Source organism: Acipenser ruthenus, chromosome 2, assembly GCF_902713425.1.
Source record: "Acipenser ruthenus chromosome 2, fAciRut3.2 maternal haplotype, whole genome shotgun sequence".
Classification (NCBI taxonomy): domain Eukaryota; kingdom Metazoa; phylum Chordata; class Actinopteri; order Acipenseriformes; family Acipenseridae; genus Acipenser; species Acipenser ruthenus.
In genome coordinates this window covers 17,608,184-17,622,277 of record NC_081190.1, presented here as the reverse complement: position 1 = coordinate 17,622,277, position 14,094 = coordinate 17,608,184, and the positions used below count along the sequence as shown (strand labels likewise).

At 33.7% G+C, this 14,094-nt stretch overlaps 1 protein-coding gene across 4 annotated transcripts; it reads right to left on the bottom strand.

Moving 5' to 3' along the window:
- Window positions 1-101: 101 nt before the first annotated feature.
- Window positions 102-11,435, bottom strand: LOC117431913 (mesoderm induction early response protein 3-like). 4 transcript variants are annotated; one of them, XM_058990329.1, is made up of 13 exons: window positions 11,346-11,435; window positions 10,581-10,605; window positions 10,034-10,179; window positions 8,959-9,093; window positions 8,586-8,706; window positions 7,647-7,723; window positions 7,233-7,305; window positions 6,972-7,120; window positions 6,652-6,733; window positions 5,391-5,485; window positions 4,984-5,111; window positions 4,307-4,452; window positions 102-4,071 (listed from the first exon to the last, which is right to left on the bottom strand). In XM_058990329.1, exons 1-13 carry the CDS (start codon window positions 11,352-11,354, stop codon window positions 3,617-3,619), a joined length of 1,641 nt encoding a protein of 546 aa, XP_058846312.1. In that variant the 5' UTR covers window positions 11,355-11,435; the 3' UTR covers window positions 102-3,616. The 4 variants fall into 4 exon arrangements, with proteins under 4 accessions (XP_058846312.1, XP_058846317.1, XP_058846314.1 ...); XM_058990334.1 differs by having other exon boundaries at window positions 11,363-11,386; XM_058990331.1 differs by lacking the exon at window positions 11,346-11,435 and adding an exon at window positions 11,068-11,339.
- Between the last annotated feature and the right edge of the window lie 2,659 nt (window positions 11,436-14,094).

The window sequence follows — 14,094 nt, the reverse complement described above, 5'->3', positions numbered from 1 at the left end:
CAGTGAGGAAAACTGTCATGACTTGTCCATGTAAGTGCTCGCTTAGTCAATAGACACCTCAGTCTCTGTATATACAAGAATCATCCACAACAAAAAAGCAGTAAGATTTCCAGATTTTTATTTCTGGATATTTACACCAGGTATTAAAAGTACAACAGAAAATACAAAATAATGCTCAACAAAACCAAAAAATAATAATAATAATAATAATTCAGTGTTTATGTACAAATATTAAAACAAAGATTTCCCCTTGAACATTCCTGATACTAAATGCAGTTTTGATTGTCTATAAATCAGGCTTTTTTTGTTGTTTTATTTTTTAACCATCATAATAATAATTCCACTCAGCAATACTGTTAATGTTTTTTCTCCTCTTTGCTCTATTTATTAAAAGTAAAAGGAAAAAAAAAATAAACAAATCCAAAAGTCAAATCAATATACACTAACAAAACAAAGTATACTGACTATTTCTTTAAAATATCACATTTTATTTTACATATTTCAGGGGGAGGGCTTTCAAATATACATATACTTCCCTACAAGTAAATTTCCATTAGTTTAATTCTAATTGTACCCAGGACTGTTTCATACAAGCTTTGGATAAAGCAAATATCACTTGGTTTTGCTGAAGCTAAAGCTCAGCATGGACAAGAGGAAAGAATTGCACAAATCTGAATGACCCAATTGTACACACTTTAGTATTTTCCAACCAGTATCACGGTAATGTACATCCTTCAAGTAAGTTCAATATGAGGGAGAACTAAGTATGTCGGCAAATATGAAAAGGCTTGTTATGAAAAAAAGAAAAGTATTGCTATATCCACAGCACCAGGGACTTATTTTACCAGTCATCCAATTGTCAATAACTTTATACAAATACTTAAAAGCTTTCTAGGTAAGACATTACCTGCTTTTATATGTAAAGGTATATTAATGTATTGTAAAAAGCATTGAAACAAACAGTTTGACAGGTAAGAAAGCTATTAACAAAGCACACAGAGTTTGATAGGTCTAAAAGTTAAGAATCAGACAACCAAGACCTGCACTTAAATCCTACATTAACCAATTTCAAAGCACTTGTTTCCTTTTAGTGTTAAAACTCTTAGGACTCCTTATGCCTTTAACCTTTTTAAAAAGCTCACGATAAAATCATTTCATACGCAACATTAATCTTCAGATCCAAATATTGTGTGTTTCTATAACCACTTGCAAAAAAACACATGATTCCAACCCACTTTTGTTTTATGTGTGATGGAAATGTTCTGAACAGCAAATTTCTTTTCAGAACTGAATGATGATTTCACCTCAAACGATTTTTAGGTCTGTAGAGTTGATGTGGTTTGTTATCTGCATTTACCACATATATGAATCTTTGATGATTAATCCTCAAAATCGTTTACCAAATAGTACAATCTGTATCAAAAGAAGTTATTTTACAGGAACAAATATATAAACTTTAAAAGCAAATGCAACATTAAATAGCTAGGTACAAACGTAAAGCCTTTTTAGTGGTACACTGTGTGAATTTGCAGCTATCATGCATGGACATGCTGCAGAGGACAGAAAACAAAATTTCAAAACAAAGTTTAATCTAAAAAGGTAAAGTCTATACATATTTACAAATTATTGCCTTATAACAAATTAAAATCTTTGTCAACACAAATTCACAAGTTTAAGTGGTCAAACAAGTTTGACTTTTCAAGACTACCCAACAATTAATAATTCAGTAACCTTCAATTCTTTGCATCATGAGACTGCCATTTTAAGTAACCACATTTTTTGTGAATTGACATTCAAAATTCAGTAGCCCTGAAAAAATGTCCTACCATATTTTAGATCTCTTCAAATGCATAGATAAATTAAGTAAACACCAGTACTGCATTAACAACTGGCAATGGGTTGATCTTGCAAGCATTGAGCAAAGGCATTTGTCATGAGCATGTGAGAAGACCAGCTAATAAACTCAAAATACATAATCAATGTGTACACCATATTCTCCATATGCAGCTAGATTCAGATGACAGAGTTTGAAAATAGGGATTCAACACATTGCAAAGACTTGCACAAAACACTGCAACAAGGAGCTGACAATGTGGGAAATTACATAATACTGGCACAAGCCAAGGCTACCCGTTAAGTGTTGTGTCCTTATGTGTTTACACCCTTTCGCACAATAAAACATTTGAACTATATTATATAGATTTTATTTTTTTAACTATTCACCATGACAAGCCTACTAAAGATGTACATGCACTTAACTTACATAAATAGTACTCAAGTCAGTCAAAATAGATTTTCTTATACTTCTCAAAATTAAGAAAAGTTCAATGTGCCTATGTATTTAGCAAATTTAATTCACTGTACAATTGCTAGAAAAGCACTGAAACATACAAAGACTAAAGTAGCAATGAGTGATGAGTGCAGTTCATAATGTTATTTAATAAATACCCACCCTTTAACTATCCACAAATGACCATTTTCAGTTTCAAGACTCAGACCGTCATGATTGAAATACAAGACATGACGAAAACCTATGATCACATAGGTGCTGAGTAAATGCTTTACTGCTTAAAATGTGCTGCAGTCATTTTTATTAACTAGGCAACCCCATTTGTTGCCATGTGATACTGAAAACTATACACCTAGACAACTGAAATACAGATAATTCCCAACTCTAAACATTATGGACTGCAGTTTTTCACATCACTACTTTTAAAACAATGTCACAAAAGTATGTTTAATACCAAATAAAAAACAGTACTTTAACTATAGTATATGAACTTATTTTAGGATACACCAAGAAACGTGTAACTTAATATACCATAAATCACAAACTTTCATTGGCTTGGAAAAAAAATATTTTGTATAAAATAAAATTGAAATGTTAAATTTCTAGCCAATTTGACAAGGTTAAAATACAGAGAGAGATCTGGCAGTGGAGTCCAACTTCTGTCGTATGGCAGTCACACCAATTTGCCCGCTAGAAAACTGATGCCTTCCCCGCTTTTCAGATGCAGTCCCTTTGCCTGCTTCCACAAAAAAATTCTTACGGTTTTGTAAACTGAAGTGCTCCCCTTCTGATATACAGAAGGCTCCATTTAAGAAAGTGTTCGCACTAATCTGTGCATAAAATATAAAAGCTTGGACCCTTACAAAATGCTACATTAGCCAGAGTCTAGTCTTGGTACCTGTATTCCAAAAGTACCCATTTCAAAACAAAAAAAATGTTATGGCAGCCATTCTAAGTGGCTCAAGAACATTGTCATTGGTTTAGAGATGTGGTCATAAGTTGTCTAGCAGCTCATAGAAGAAAGGGGGAGACAAAAAAAAAAAAAAAAAAAAAGCCTGCATAGCTCACACTTACACCACACTATTAAGATCCAAGCTTCTATGAACATCAACTTATGACACTTCCACATTTAGGACTGAAAAATAAATGGCTATTTTAACTCTTGAGAAATCAAGATTTAGGTCTATATGATAAGACATCACTGATGTCATAGTTTAAAAAAAAAAAATAAGAAATTAAAACTTCCAGTGAATGAGTATATTTACACACTTGATGGTTTAAGCCATAAAGCTTAATGGTAATGAATCATTGTTTTCTCATTGTCAGTCACTCAGATTGGAGAGCTGCGTGTTGATGTAGTGTGTGCGAGTTCATGAATCCATTAGACTCATTTGAGGACAAGCTACCAAAGTCTGCCACCGACACAGCCATCTTGGCACTTGTGATGTGATGTGTGTGGTTCTCAAAGTCCACACCAAGATTATTTACAGAAACGTCATTGATAAATGGTTCGGAAAGACCCATTTTTAATCTCTTTGCAGGCCTTTCGCAGTCCTCGCTGCACATATTGATCTGGTTCAAATCAGAGTGGTAGAATCCAGCATCTAATAAATTCAGACAGTCATTATCGCCATTAGTAGTAAAGTTTAAGGGCTCTTCATTTACAACAGGCACATGGTTCAGTGGTCCTCTGTGCAAGCTGTCCAGTGGGGAGAAAGTATAGGATTCCAAACAGTTTACATCTGCTGAGTTGCAGACTGTGGCCACAGTATTGGTCAGTGCTAAAGAGGGGAAATAAATAAAAGGAATGTAACTGATATGTAGCACAACACAAAAATAGGTTTATATTGCAAAGAATGTAGAACATTAAAAAATTGCTTAAATATTTCATTTACAATATTTCATTCACTTTGACTGTGAATACCGACGAAATGTAAACAGAGTAAAAAAAAAAAAAAAAAGAAAAAAAAACTGAGACGCAAAAGGTTGCTTTAAAATCAAAGCACGTTTCCTTACCTGTCAAATCACTAGCAGTGATTGAGTTCAGTATGCTGAGCTGTTGGTCAGGAATGGGCTCCATTCTGCCACTGCTTGAACATACTGAAGGAGAACAGTCTACTCCCAACCCTTCAGCTTCATCAACAAGCCGATCCATTAAGTCCCTGTAAAGGAAATCTCATGTTAACCACTTTAAACACTCAGACAAATGTAGACCTTTCATGGGTTTGTTCAATGTAGTTCAGTCTCTTTTTATAAATAATTTCATAGCTTTACACCTTGTTGGAAGAGGTTCTGTCTATTCCTTAAAACAGAGAGAGCCAGAAGGACAGTAGCTCCTCACACATGTTTATTATGACATTTTAAAAGGTAAACCTAATCATTCTATGCATGTTTCACCTGAATTTGACCCACAAATCCAAGAAACAGCTAACAGCCTAAGCCAATTAATTTCATGGGGCTTTTCTGGGAGATTGTTGTACTCTCATGCACAGCTTTCTCTATTTATTTTACGATGTAAACATTTGTCTACAGTGACCGCAGAAATTGTCCCGTCCCCCCCCCCCCAAGACTAGACACAGAAAGTAGGGTGTATTTGTCAAAAAGTGAAGAAATGTAGGCACCACATTCATATTTTTCAGCAACAGTTACAAAACACAAATACTATTACTTGGTAAAATTTACATTATACTTACGTCACACCAGGGTAGCTGCTGTATTTTTTCTTTCCAAATCTATTTTGCTGGACAAAGTAATCAAAACGTTCTGACTTTTTCCACACATAATAAAAGGCTACACATTCAGCAACAGTTCTTGTTGTAACCTTAAAAAAAAAAAAATACAATATGTTCAGGTTTAGAAAAGCCAACACTCAAATGTTTTACATACTGCCACGAATGACTGATCTTCAGAGCGTGGCCCAAGAAACCTAGCTGAACTGTAAACAAATTTTAGGCAACTGTCTAAAGCAGACCAACTCAGATGTAGTAATAAGCCTTGCAATACAAACTGACAAACACATTATAATGGAGTATTGACTTCATAAGATTACATTAATCTGTTTTATCTACAGCACTTTATTTTAATTTTGTTTTGTTCATACCTTATGTTTTTGTACAAGATGGAAATTCTTGTCGTATATCTGAAGTGCGTGTTCAAAATTTCTGCATTCTTCTTCTGTCCATGGGAGCATTTCATCTATAAAAATAAATAAAATAAATAAATAAAATATCTTAATCACTGAATGAATTATAACCTGAGGGTTTATGGATGATGTCTATCAGTCCAAATGTGTGTGTCACTTACATTTATCTAGAGAAGCACTAGTACTTAACACAACAGGTCTACTAGTGATGTTTTATCATATTTTCCCATCTGTATGAAACTGATGTTTCTGGCACAGCTGTAAGCCTGCCACTGTAAGCCTTGAATATGTACAGGCAAACACTAACAAAAAGTAAAAAATAAATTCAGCTATTTACAAAACTGATGCTTTAGTTTAAATCAGCCTTCATTTGTACAAAACTTGGACGTAAACAAACCTCTTACCATACTTTTTTTTTTTTTTTTTAACATTTACTGTGGTTTATAAAAGTCACTTACTTTAAACTATGTCGAGCCTTTTTCAGGTTAAACAAATCAACCCGTTAAATCGAGGTAAGCCATTTTGTTTTTATCCATTAGAATGTCTCCAATTGTCCTTCGATTAACAGTATATTCACTTGACTTGACATCATTTGACTTGCTTTCTTATTTTCAGATGCATACATGCAGATTTTTTTCTTTTGCTCTGGTGTTAAACGTAGGGTCGACTCACCATGTTGTACTTTCTGTTTTGCTTTGGGAGCGGGAGCGTTGATGACACTGGTATGAATGTTCAGTTAACAACGAATTAGGAAAGCAAGTCAAAGGTTAACTGCATAACTGTTAATTGGCCATGATTATTTCGCTGGCGCTACAATGAGGGAAACTACAATGCTTATATTTACATTTGCTTGGCTTGGGAAGTTGGCGGGTGGCGGACAGCGGGCTGGTGATATAACGGGTAAAAAAAAGCACTGTTTATATTGGTGGCATCTGTTCAGAGAATAGCCTGCGGTATGCGAGGGTGGCGTTATAAAGGGGCGGCGGTATAATGCGGGACAACTGTGTGTGTGTGTGTGTGTGTGTGTGTGTGTGTGTGTGTGTGTGTGTGTATATATTAGATACACACACACACACACACACACACACACACACACACAGTGGATGCAGGTCATGGTTATCTACCTTTTCATATTTCTGATGGCTTTAATTTTATATTTACAGCAATGGCAGGGGATGAATGTCACAACATGCTTGTTTTGAAACCAATCTATCTTTACCTTTCAAAGACTTTCCATCCCTGCGGTACCTTTCAAGTGCTTCATGGACATTATAGTTACACTTCAATAGTTTGTACAATGCCTAAAAATAACAAAAAACACAATTTTATAATTTATAATGCTGAACTTACAGGTTATGGCACACCAAAAATAGGAAGAAAGAGTACATTTAAAAATGCAATAATACATTGTGAAGTTCATTAGCACCTAAAAAGACAAATGCCAAAAAGGCTACTGAAGCCAATGAAAAAAGTACAGAATTTGTATTTATCCATCTTGATTTACATTTGTTCTGCTTCCAGATAGGTTACAGTACTCACTTGCTCATTGTCTCTAACTTGAGTGCCTTCTGCTGTTGCCTGTGTCTTTCCATCTACTACCCGCAATGATGCCTCATGCAGGAAATCTTTAACCTCACTCTCAGGCAGGACATTTGGGCTCCAAAGGAGTTGATCGTCATCTTCATATGCTACAGAGAAGAAACACGGGTAACAAATCAAATGAATATATAGTGATTTGTATTATAGGGCATTTTTAACATGCATTTATAATACAGTAATAATTTGATATGGGGAACTTACCCTTTTCATCATCAGTATACTTGCACAGATGGGAGGGAATTTCTGCTTGGTACTGACAGCCTACCATTATTTCCTTTGGTTAAAAAAAAAAATAATAATTTAAATGACAAAATAACAAAAAAGTTCAGCTTTTAGCAGAATGTTAAATATCAGACCTATTTAAAAATATCCATTACTATTCCAAATCAACACTGCTGAAATCTGCTTTATCGTAGGCTACATTATGTAAGAATGTGGTAAACAGTCACCAAGTTATGATTATTGTAAAATTAAACAAGTTTGCTGCCTCTGCCAGGCTTGTTGATAGAAAAATATTACCATATTAAATTATTTTATTTAACATACTGATGTCCTTTTTCTATTCTTTAAATCTAGACATTAACAGCATGTAACATTTTTAATTCGAGTAGTTACCTTTCTTGAGTCTTCAGAGGGATTTACACCATCATCTTCCCCCTCTGACTCTCTATCACAATCATATATCGCGTTTGCTGAAAATCAAAAAGCAACACAAAACATATAATGAACATTTTGTTTATAAACACAATCTGTATAAATGTACAACCAAAAACAAAATACAATAAATATTGTATAAACCACCACTCTTCTGGATTATGATTAGGGCCGATTTTCGGTTTTAACTGATAAATCAAATACAAAAAAAAAATGAAATCTGTGTATAGCCAACAAACACCGGAAAAACAATGGAAATGGTTACTTCCTGACTTGATTCATTGGTTTGTTCTGAATAATTTAAACCCACCCCAGCTACTGAGTGGTAGCAAATTCTTACATTTCTATTGGAGACTCCGCTTGCAAGATTTAAAATTAGATTACAATTAGAAGGCTTGTTCGTGGGATTTAAAGCTATATTACAGTTAGATACAATAAAACAGAATTGCAAATTGTGGCGAAATGTAAAAAAAACCCAAGAAAAATGTGCCCGTGACCATAAGAATTTCATTGTGGAAGACAGCAAAGGAAAGAAGGTACAACTTAAGTGTGCAAGTACTGTCGAGTTACTATACATAGTGACCAAAAAAAACACCCAAGCATTTTGGAAAGTAACCGAAAACAATAATTTCACACAGTATATAAAAGCGATTTACATAACTCAGATAGTTAAAAATAAAGCACAGAAATGAAATTAATAAAAAACTAAAAACAACAGTGCTAATTCTGGTTAAACCTCACACTGGTCTATTTTCATTATCAAACACCAGTCTTAACTCCACAACCCTTTAACTGTATAACCATGGGTGATTTATTGGCCACCTAATTAATAAATAACAACAAATGGGTGTCTTGAACAAAACAAAGCATCTCCTTAACCTGCTATAACACAAAACTTACATCTTAGAGTCCGAGGGAAGAAATCTGTTGTCTCATGTGAAGTAACTGATGGGGTCAAATCATCAGCTGAGGACTGTGTTTCTTCATCATCACCAGATAAGAGGTCTTTAGCTATTTCCTCCTGTTGAATAAAGATTTATACGAGAAGACTGATATTATAAAAGTTATGAAAGAAGAAAAATGTTGTTTATGATGATCTATGTTTGACCCTTACTTTTTCAGTGCACATTTGCTAAATCAAGCTTACAGATTCAGTGTCAGATATTCAGAAAACATTCCTCTGTTACTTTCTACAGGATTTAGCGGTTTTGGGGCAAATACCCAAAACAGTGTTGAAAAAATATGATGCCAACTTCAATTTCATTGAACTCACCTTGTCTAAAGTCATATCAGGTAACTCATCTGTCAGTTCCCCCGGAGAGCTACCCACACTTGAGCCTGCAACAGTACTGACAGACGCTTCATATCGATAAATGGCCAGCAGCTCTTCTATGGGCATGGTACCTTCCTGTTAATGTGTAGAGTATGGAAATTACATTAGTTAAGTTTTTAGAACTGTATTAAATACCAAAATAACTATACCAAATTGAACACTGCACAATTTACAACCAAACCACCAACAAAAAACACTGCATTCCAGTTTTTTTTTTTTTTTTTTTTTTAATGCTTCAATATATGGATAAGATTATCAAATATACAAAACTTTCCAATAAAAATATCACAGCTATACTGTATTTTTTATAGTTTATCATTAAAGTAATGAAAAAATGTAAATCAATTTTAGACCTGGGTAATTATTAACTGCTGGTTTTAAATAATGTTTTAGAGACTATTGGCCAGGTGTATTACTGGATTTACACCAAAATGCAATTTGGACCATTTTGTGAAAGAAAAACCCTTTTGCTAATGTTACTTAGCAAGTAAATAACTTTGACGTACATTTCATACTTCTAATTAAATTATCAGTTTTGTACTAAGTTATGTTTTATTTGAACAAAAACTGATGCCAATTGGATTTGGGTATAAACATTTGGATAAATCTGGTCCATTCTGCTTTATGCAACGATACACGATTATTGCTTCTACCAATATAACCCTACCATATTTTGTGACATTAAGTCTTATTAGAAAAAATGTTTAACAAACTCAGTAATGTTTCTGTCAAGGTATATGGCTATTGCTAACTATGTGCAGCTCAATCAATGATTACATGTAACAGTTATTTAAATCTAGGCCATTATAATCTCCTCCCCAATGGTTAAATAAATAAATAAAGATCAGCATTTACAAATACTGATCCGTGTTCCATTTATAACACTGTTTCTTTCCCCACAAGGCTTTTAAAAGATACATACAACACAGTTTGTCAAATTATGCCTTTTTTAGTAACACTTCGAACAAATATATTAAGAATGGTTGACGGTTTTATTTTTTTATTACTTATGTACCTTTTGTAGATCTTCGATTTCTGCACTGAAGTTTCTGTCTCCCTCCATCAGTTCCTCCTCCTCAAGAGTTCGCTCATCATCATACTCATGCACTAACATTTCTGCTGTTGGATCAAAATCGTGATCCTCAGAGGACAACGAGCCGACTGTAAATAATATTTTAAAAGACAAAAACACATTTAAGAACCCTCAGTCGAAAATGTTAGCCATATACAGCATACCGTGTTGTAAAAAAACCAAACAAAAAAACGGTGTATATATTTAAAAATATTACTAGACTTAACTTGGGTGTTTGCAAATACGCGGGGGTTAAAGTGGAAAACTCGTATTTCATTCGATATGCAAACTATTAATAGTACTCAAAGAAAACATCAAAATCGCGTCAATGACTTAAGTCAAGAGATCTGTATATTTGTAATAAACACAATACTCCACAATGAATTATAAATGTAGGCATGAATTATAGTCGACATATTTGACAAGAAACTAGTATCTTGACACATATGATTAGATGTGAAAACACATACACCAGTTATTTTGCGCTTACCTGGGCTTGAACTTCCAAAGGAAGCCTAAAAACAGAGGGAAAAGGGACATATCAGTTGAATTGCTAGCGTTAAACTTAAGGCACATCGACAAATCGCATGTGTAACTGTGCGGAACCTAATATAGTATCGATAAACCAAATCAAATCTAGCACCGCTAGGTGTACACATAACCAAAATAATACAAAAATAAGCGACCAGATTTTACACCCCGTTACACAAAAATTAAATAATGTATTAATAAATACTTATGTTAAGTATAAAACGACAAACAGTTATCCACCCTTTATCGAAACCGACAAAATATAAAAATCTCTACGCCTAATTTTGACTGATTGTATCACAGATCTCAGCAATTAGAATCAGGTAGAGCAAAAGCATAACACAACAATGTTTTTGATTTACTCGGCCGATCCATTTCACATTTAGTCACGCGTTTAACAACATTAAATTAAACTCTATCGTCGACTCTCAAATACTATAACTAACATTTCAGATAAGACGTCACATTTTTCGCAAAGGATTTCTACAAAACAATCTTAGTCTGTGTTTAGAAATAGGGACCCTAGGCCTACTCCCTTAAGATCCCGCTTAACAACCAAACCGATTTGTATTATTCCAGCCGCCCCACTAAGCCACCAAAACAAACATACTAAAACATTAACGCTCAATAAACACAGTCGATTAAACTTATCCGGAGTGTATAGTCTACAAAAACAAAAAAAATAATTTAAAATCTGATGCTTCTTCTATATTTTCCTCCTTACCTCCGCCATATTGGTACCTTTGGCTAATAAACTGCTTCAGCGCCAGGTACCCGGATGGAAACAACGAGCCAATCAGAAGCCCCATCTACATTCTCATGATAAACGAGGATGTAATTTTACCGTATCTAGTAAATACCATATTATTTTACACTGGAAAGTTGTGCAAAAATTCACACTTTTATTATCCTCACCTACCCTTTAATAGACTATCATGATTAACAATATATTTGTTAAGAAACACAAGAATAAAAATAAAAAAACGCTTTTGTGTTTGAATAAAAGTATTGCTTAATGTACTGTATACCAAGTGTATTTATTATATAGTTGACAATTATTCAGTGATATAATCGTTTATTTTTGAGTTTTTGAGCGAGGGTTACATGTTTTTTTTTATTCTGTGCTAAAAAGAGAGATAAAAGCAGGTAAACAGTGACTAAATATTTTCAACAAAAGGGCATCATCCCAAATAATGTGTGATATTTGCCATTTTTGCTGGATAAAACCAGACATTTATTAAAGATTAACTTATGTATTGTTAGTTTCTAAATGGCCAATATATTTATGTAAAATCATAGTTTTGTTTTTAGTAAAACGATAATAAAAAGACACAACTGTCAAACCACAGAATCAGAACTAACAATCAGAACCACACAAAAGTTTGATCTGTCACATCTGTAAAGGCAACTACAGTTTATATGGTTAAAGCAAACATATTTTTCCCATCAGAAAGCTAAATTAAGGATATAATTTTTATTAGCAAAAAAATAAAAAAACACAACCTCTAAAATTAAGGGAGTGTGTTTAAAAAAGATAGTATACAGGGGGGGGGGGGGGGGGGGGGGGGGGACGGACTTATGTGTGTTGTATGCCGACAGTATATTAATTTAGAAAGTACCCTTGTGTGTATATTACATGTTGTTAGGGTTAAAGGATAGTCAAGTACTCTTAATTTATAACAAGGACAAATGCAAGTAGGTACAGAATCAGTCTAACACTATACTGTATGTCCAGCTTCTGAGGCTAACATGTTTTAAAATGTACTTCTAACCAAGTTAGACATGATTCTAATAAGAATACAGAAAGATTGTGAAAACGTTTAACTTCAGATTGTTATAGCAAAAAAAGAGAGCACCAATTACAATTCTAAAACAAAGAACAAACATTACTTAAAAGCTCCTGTATTAAATGTCTGAGTAGCTTATTTCAAGTTTGCCTTATTTGGCGTGATTCAGAAAGTAAAGAGCTTTGAGAATCTTGCCCATGTGTAAACGTTTTTCAGATTGTGAGAGTTATATCTATTCAGGCAGTCAAATGATATCAAACCATATGCTTTATCCAAAACAATTTCACTATTACAATAAAATAAAATAAATCTAATTGGATATGGTACTTGTTGCACACAAATTTCATTACCTAGTGATTCACAAATCAGTTATAGCTGTGGTCAAAACATCTTTTATGACTCTCATCAACATAAAATACCCTTTGACTTATTAATATACATGTGTTAAAATGTGACAGAATGAACTTGGTTGAAATAGCAAGTATCTGTGAGATGTTTTCTTCATTAAGTCACATACCAATCTAAGAGGATGCCTCTTGCAATGTAACTTTGTATTAGCTTAAATAGATGTCTTTCATTAACAGTGACAGGATAGACTATGATGATGGTAATGTAAATACTGTGAATTGAGAAATCAATTTGCTCTACAATGCAGTATGATGCAAACTGCCTATGTATTCCTGATTTACAAGTATTCTGATATAATAAAAAAGTAGCTTCAAATTACATTTTTATTTTACTGCCACCTTATCTTTTAATGTTTGCTATCATTCTGAGTAGTTCTTTTTGCAATTACTCAAAAATTGTGTTTTTGAATTTATGATCAGTCTGTGTTAAGCTTCTTTGACTCTGGTTTTAGGAAGTTATTTTCTCTTGTAGTTGTCTTTGTATTGGTACCTCCCAGTACCATCTATAAAACTGCCCTGTATTGCCACCAGCAGCAAAATGAAACTCGAGTCAACATGGCACAGCACTAGATGTGCTGAATGCTGGCTGTTACTTCTAAAAAGACACTTTGTTTGGATGATTGTAGTCTAAGTTTTCTTGTGGCAGAAAAACTAGACCTGAAGACCAACTCCAAAACATATGTGAAAGCACCTTAACTCAGACGTAAAAAACACCCACTCAGAATGACTGCAAATAAGTTAAGTACACAGTAAAAAAAACCTAGAGCACTTGATGGACGTTTTCCATAATTATATGTCAGAGATTAACATATTTTATTAAAGTGGCACACTGTGTGAAAGTGAGCCTTTCTAGATACAGAACTTGTATGAGAATACCAGCACTCCTCCCTGATTTCACCTGACACTTATGAGTCTGCCTTTCAAGGCACTTCACCTAGCTTTAGGTCTTCAGCCCTCAGTCATAAAACCTATTCAACCTTCCTTTACATCCTGACAATAAAATCTTCTAGATAACAACATTGCCTAATACTCAATGTTGAATAAAAATGCATAGCTTTTGATGCCTGGCACAACTTTAAAATGTATTCTGACAATTTAAATTTGACCATCACATCAAACCTACAATAGACTAATCCATAAATTGAAATCAGTGGCAATGCATGGAAATCAGTGGCAATGCCTTGAATAAAGGTGTCTGCCAAATAAATAAATAAATAAATAAATAAATAAATAAACAAACAAAACTGGTTAGACTGCACTTTGAGTATTGTGTTCGGTT

Excerpts from the sequence above, each read along its gene's own strand:
- LOC117431913 (XM_058990329.1), bottom strand. Across the intron at positions 9,094-10,033 it reads AAATCGAAGATCTACAAAAG|GAAGGTACCATGCCCATAGA; the intron begins GTACATAAGTAA and ends ACACATTAACAG. Across the intron at positions 6,734-6,971 it reads AAGTTAGAGACAATGAGCAA|GCATTGTACAAACTATTGAA; the intron begins GTGAGTACTGTA and ends TGTTATTTTTAG.